This window comes from Fukomys damarensis, unplaced genomic scaffold (genome assembly GCF_012274545.1).
Source record: "Fukomys damarensis isolate Sample0158 unplaced genomic scaffold, DMR_v1.0_HiC HiC_scaffold_34, whole genome shotgun sequence".
Classification (NCBI taxonomy): Eukaryota; Metazoa; Chordata; class Mammalia; order Rodentia; family Bathyergidae; genus Fukomys; species Fukomys damarensis.
Genome location: NW_022900946.1, coordinates 255,675 through 262,217, shown reverse-complemented (window position 1 = coordinate 262,217; position 6,543 = coordinate 255,675). Strand labels below are relative to the sequence as shown.

The following is a 6,543-nucleotide window of genomic DNA, read 5'->3' as shown; positions in this document are numbered from 1 at the left end:
ATTATAACTAGAATTGTGGAATAAATTCTGCAACCGGAATCATGGAAAGAATTAGGCTTGTGTAACGAGGCACCACTGTGTCCATATCTGCATCTATATCTGCATTTGTTATCTATCTTTATCTAATATCTATATCTATATCCCTAACTCCCACCGTGCACATAATTTGTAGCATGCATTATACTCAAATTATGGCCTGTGTTCAGGCTGCCACCTACTTCCTTTTACAGAAACATTATGTAAAAGTCATTACCTTTTGAAAAAAATGATTTGGCCTCTGCTTTATTTTTTATTTATTTATTTTCTTGATACTGGGGATCGAACTCGTGTCCTTGCACTTGCGAGGCAGGCAGCAGAACCACTGAGCTAAATCCCCAGCCTAATTCTGCATTTTCTACTGTGTTTTGTTTTGTTTTGTTTGGCCTCTGCTTTATACTGCACTTTGCCCCCCACCCCCATACTTGCTAGAAGCCATTGCTTTACCAGATGCACACAGAACTGACTCCTGTCATCTGCTTGTGTTCATTGGTAAGAGGTGCTGTAACTGACATTACATTAAATCTCTTCTTAAGGGACATTGAAATTGTTTCTAAACTTACACGAACAATGCTGACATTTTGCATGTGTGCTAGCATATTTGAAAGTAAGTTCTGAGCACGGGGATTGTTGGGTCCAAAGGTATATATGGGCAGATCCAATTTTCACAGATTTTCTAGATTGCCCTCTGTAGGGGTAGTAACAATTTACACTTGAGCCAGAAACTTGTGGAAACATCGATTTCCCCATCCATTTGCCAATCCACTGTGTTATCAAACTTAACTAACTGTTGTAAACCCAGTGTGTAAGAGTTGGTATCACAATTTAGTTTCAAACTGCTTTCCCTTTTAATGAGGGATGTATTTCCTTTTCTGTTAACATTTTCTTTTTAAATCTCTTGCTCACTTTTTCTCCCCCCTCTTAATGGTTTGTAGGAACTGATTATATTCAGGGAAGTAGCCTGGGATATAAGTTAAGTCTTCCTCCCCTCCAAGTTTATTGTTTTGTTTGATTTTGCTTATAATAGTTTATAATATACAGAAACATTTAAAATGACTATATGGGTGAGTATTATTGATCGATTGTATTGGGGATTGAACCCAGTGCCTTCATACTGAGCTGCATCTCCACCTCTTTTTAAATTTTTAAAATTTTATTTTGAGGTAGGGTCTCACTTACTAAATTGCTCAGGCTAGGCTCAAACTTGTGATCCTCCTAGGCTCAAACTTGTGATCCTCCTGCCTCAGCCTCCCAGAGTGCTGAGATTACTCTAGGAGTGCACCACCATACCCAGCTGAACTTACCCATTTTTAACCGTCCTCTGAGTTTTGTGTCTTCCCTTTCCATTTGGAAAAATTTTTCCTTTTTCGCTGACTCTTCCTCCTCCTTACTGAAGTCCAGGATGCTTGTGAGGGTCCCTACTGTCCTCTGTGTGTCAGCATTGTCTGCGTTCCCACCTCTCCCTGCAGGGTGGTGGTTGGAGCCCCACAGGAGATCACGGCTGCCAACCAGACAGGTGGCCTCTACCAGTGTGATTACAGCACGGGCAGGTGTGAGCCTGTCCCCCTGCAGGGTAAGTCACTGTCCTGCTGGGGTCCAGGGCTGGGGGCCCAGCATGGCACTCCTTGTTCTGGGGTTCTGTGGGGGGTGCTCCCTGGGCTCTGCTCTCTGTGGGCTTTGGTAGCCTCTTCCTGCCTTTTCCGTGATTTGGGTGCACCCACATTGCCAGGCTGAAGTAGCCAGCCCCTTTAAGCTGCCCAGTGGACCGCATCTGTCCTTCCTGTCTCCTCAGTCCCCGCGGAGGCCATGAACATGTCCCTGGGCCTGTCCCTGGCAGCTGCCACCAACCCAGCCCAGCTGCTGGTGAGTTGCCCTGGGGTCTCAGCAGGATCCTGAAGGGAGGAGTGGGGCCCTGGGGATACTGGGAGGCAGAGGAGCTGGCAAGAGGGACAGGAGTTGGGCCAGCACCTCGCACTGGCACCCTGCTCCTCAGGCCTGCGGCCCCACTGTGCATCAGACTTGCAAGGAGAACACATATGTCAACGGCCTATGCTTCCTGTTTGATTCCAACCTGCGGCGACAGCCTCAGCGCTTCCCAGAGCCCCTCAGAGGTAGGGCCCCATGGCAGAAACCAGAGGGACAGGGTAGGACCAGGCTGGGCACTGCTCATGGTCTAGGGGTGACTTAGAGGCCTAGGTGCAGACATGTGGGGAAACTGGGGTCTTTTGCACACACAGAGGCCAGGGGTACCTCGAGGAAAGCCCTGACACAGCTACTTACCTCTGGGATGGCCACCAACTGCACAGGCATGGCCCTGTGGTCCTTAGAGCGATGTCAGGATCTCCACCCACAGCCTTCCATGTGGTGGATGGTGCAGCCATGCTGGTCTCTCTCAACGCCCGTCTTTTTTCCTCAAGGCCCCCCTGCCCCTGCACCTCCTTTTGCCGGGAATCACGCGGGATGCCTTGTGTCGTGGTATAAGAGCCATTTTCCTGGCTCACTTTTCTTCAAAGCCTAGCCTACAACCTTGCGCTGTCCTCTCAGCTCAGGTGCCACCGCCCCTCCCGGCAGGGGCCTTTCCTCCGATCATTCCCAGCACTCTACCACACTGCCCTGCTTTACTATCGCTGGATCTGTGCATTTGCACGTTGCTTGTTTCTTATCCATCTTTCCTCTGTAGTGTAGGCTCCATGACAGCAGGAACTTTGGCTAGCTATTCACTGCTACATGTCCTTCTGTCTGTTCTTGCTTGACAACAGCTGAATTTAGCAGTTTAAAACAACAAACATAGTCAGGGGCTAGGGATTTAGCTCAGTGGCACTGTGCCTGCCTTGCAAGCACAAGTTCCTGAGTTTGATCCCCAGTACCAAAAAAAACCAAAAGAAAACAAAACAAAAATGCCAAAACCAAAAACACCCCCAAAGCCTCCCAAAACAAACAAACAAACAAAATAATCAGATGTTGTGGCACATGCCTGTAATCCCAGAACTCTGGGAGACTGAGGTAGGAGGATAGAAAGTTTGAGCCCAGCCTGGCAATTTAGCAAGACCCTGCCTCCAAATAAAAAAATAAAAAAAGGGCTGGAATATAACTCAATAGGAATGCCATGGATTAAATCCTCAGCACCAAAAACCCAAACCAAAATAAAATTACTATTTCAAGATTTCTTTAAATCAGGAAATCAGGAATCTAGGCCTTGCTTAACCACTGCCTCTGCCTCAGAATTTCTCCTGAGATTGAAGTCAAGTTGTCCAATCAGAGCATCGGTTTTAGTTGAAGGCCTGGGCAGAGGAAACAGTTTTCCCTCCTGCTGGTCTCATCGTCTCCCATTGCCTCCCTTTGCCACCAGCCTTCTGGAAAGGGCTCCCTTGCTTTGTCTCTTGCCATTTGCCCCATTTCATGCATCCTCACTCCCTGATGCCTGGCTTCTCTCCACACATTTGTACAGATCTTGCTCTTGGCAGTGGCCGACAATCCCACTAAATGCCAATTCTCTTCTCTGTGTTCAGGTTACTAAGATTTCTGATGTGGACTGCAGTTTGTCTCTTCCTTCTCCACACACTTTGGCCTCAGACCCCTGCTCACTTGCTGCTTCCCCTGCTTGGGGTTTCTCATCCTCATCCCCCAGCACCTTTGTTGGCCTTCTCTACCTAAGAGAAGGTTCTTCTCTTTCTTTTTTTCCTCACTGAGTTTATTGGTACATTTTAGATATACAGTACAGTTACATTTATCGTTGGGATCTTGTACTTTTACATGACAGGTCTTGGTTCTCATTTTTTCCCCTTATCCCTGTCCTCCTTTCACCCCTCTGCACTTTCCTATTTACAAGTACTTTATTTCCATTTTTTCATGTTTGTTTTCTTTTCCCTTATTTCCTTTCCCCCACCCTGCCTACTTCCCCTACACCTTTAGCCCCTTTCTTCCTATTTCACATTGTCAATTATACCATTAGGATCGAGAAGGTACTTCTCTAAGAGGTGGTACTTTATCCCTAAAGCCTTTGCCACCCCAAGTTATTTGGGAGGTAAAGAAGGTCCACTGTCACTCTACAGAGACTGAACTAGTGCAAATCTAGGGATGATTTCTTTAAGAAGCACCCTTCTTCTTCTGTAGCCTTTTCTAAATGGATAGAAAAGGTTCAATCCAGCCTGTAAAGGTGTCAATTAGGACCCGCATCCATTTAAATCCTCCACATGTGGTGGCATGTGGGTAAAGTCTTGTTGCCAGTCCTCTCCAAGGTATGTCCCTCTCCTCTGCACAGGTTCTTATAAAGGAGGAGCTTTGGGCTTGCCCAGGTTGTTGTAGGCACAGAGTAGGCAAACTTTGCAGACCTGATGGGTGGTTGCTACTGATCCTAGTCCTGTGAAAACTTGAGTGGCTATTTCTAGTGTAGCATCTCTTTTCATGTGGAAGGAATTATGAAGTGTTTTTATAGCCATCTACTGCATCCCTTGAGGAAGGACCAGTTTGTTTTCTAAATATCACCAGAGTTCCTTTTAAATTCCTCTTTGTTCTGAACCCATTTATTTCCCTGGGTGTATAGTCTGATTTTAATGGTTCCTCAGGAACTGGAAATAAGGCTAGAGTATTAAGGGCTTATATACAGGGCTTCTTTTGCTTCCCCATCAGAATTTTGATTTCCCAGAGAGATTTTAGACATGTCTCTTTGGTTTCTTTTACAGTGCATGACTGTGACCCGTTTAGGAAAATTGATTGCCTCTAGGAGTTGTAGAATTTCCTACCTGTGCTTGATGGATGGCAGTAAGCCTCTTTTTTTTCAGATGGCTGCATGGATGTGTAGTATCAGGAAGGCATATTTGGAGTGTGTGTAGATGTTTTTTGTTTTGTTTTGTTTTTTGACACAGGGTCTCGCTATGTAGCCCAGGCTGACCTAAAACTCACAGTGATCCTGCCTCAGCCTCCCGTGTGCTGGGATTACAGCCATGTACCACCATGCCAAGCTTTGTAGCTTCTTCTGTTAGGACAGCTGTAGCTTCTACTGCTTTCAGGCAGGGTGGACATCCAGCAGCCACTCCATCTAATTACTTTGAAAACTATCCCATTGTGCAGGGCTCTTGCCCTACCATTTGGGTCAAGCCCCCCAAAGCAATTCCTCCCTTTTTTGACACATAAAGAAAGAAAGGCTTTCTTAAGTCAGGTATTTCCAGTGCTGGAGCCTGAGTAAGGGCCTGCTTTATTTTCTTAAAGGCATTGTCAGTCACTTTTGTCTATTGTAAGGGCAGGCTCTGGGTCTTTGACACTTGCCTCAAATTAGGTAGCCAGATTCTACAGAAGCCAGCCAACCCCAGGAAAGAAAAAAGCCTTCATTTGGTGGCCATAGGCCCAAGATCACAGATAGCCTTGATCCAGTCCCTAGATAAGCTGTTGGTTCCCAGGTGTAAGAATATGCCCTAGATATTGAAAGGATTTCTGAGCCTTTTCTTTGAAAGACTATGTAGCCCTTCTTAGCTAGAAAGTTGAGAGTCTGTACAGTGTTATAGTTAGATAATGTTTAAGTTGGGCTATAAACTAGAAATGTCATCTACATGCTGTAGGGTGGTTCCTTGGTTAAGTTTTAAGTTCCTCAAGTCTTTCTCTAGTGCCTGAGCAAAAACGTAAGGATTGTCTCTAAACCCTCATGGGAGAACTGTCCAGGTATATCACTGCCTTTCTCCTGAAATGGGATTTTCCCATTCAAAGACAAACAGAAATTGGGAGTCTGGATGTAGAGGGATGGAGAAATGTGCATCTTTCAAATCTAAGACTGTGAATGGAATTAACATTAGAAAAAGAAAAAATGGAAACAAAGTCTTTGTAGATAGGGAGGGGTGAAGGGGTTGAAGGGAGGGCAGGGGAATGGGGAAAAAATAAGAACCAAGATGGATTATGTAAAGGTGCAAATTTCCAATGATGAACATCACTACATTGTATACCTTAAATGTACCAATAAAATTTATTAATTAAAAAAAATCTAAGCCTGAGAACCAATTAGTGCCCCCTGGAGTTGGGAGAGAATTGTGTGAGGATCTGCCTCTAGGGGATGGATTAGAAGACAGCTTTGTGAATGAGGCGGAGGGCTTGACAGGGAGAGCATTACAAGGGGAGTGAGAAGTCTTCAGAAGGCTACAGGGAGAAACTTGTCTATGAGAGACTGGAGGCCTTTATGCCTCCTTGACTGGATGCTGCTTTTGGTTAGGAAACTGGCTAGGGTCTTTCAGTTTTATAACCACTGGCATGGCTGAATTTTCCCTCCCACATATTCCATTATACCATGCAGCAGGATCTATTTGTTGGCCAGTTTGGCCAGGGAAACCTTGTGTTGTCTCAATAAGTAAAATCTGTTTTGGCTTTAGCTGGAATTTGAGAATTTCCTCCAGTTTAGCTAGCAAGGGAGTAGGACACTGCAGGACAATTAGAAACTCATGGTTAAACATTTGGCCTTCAAAGTGGCATATCAGAGGAGGAATAAAAAGAATTTTTTGGCTATGGGTCCTCTTGACTATGGCT

The 6,543-nt window shown here is 45.3% G+C and overlaps 1 protein-coding gene across 1 annotated transcript in view; it reads left to right on the top strand.

The window, feature by feature from the left end:
- Positions 1-6,543, top strand: part of Itgam (integrin subunit alpha M) — a 95,380-nt gene that overhangs the window by 13,725 nt on the left and 75,112 nt on the right. Inside the window, 1 exon segment of the mRNA XM_033758718.1 lies at positions 2,030-2,147. Coding sequence (XP_033614609.1) covers positions 2,030-2,147 — 118 coding nt within the window.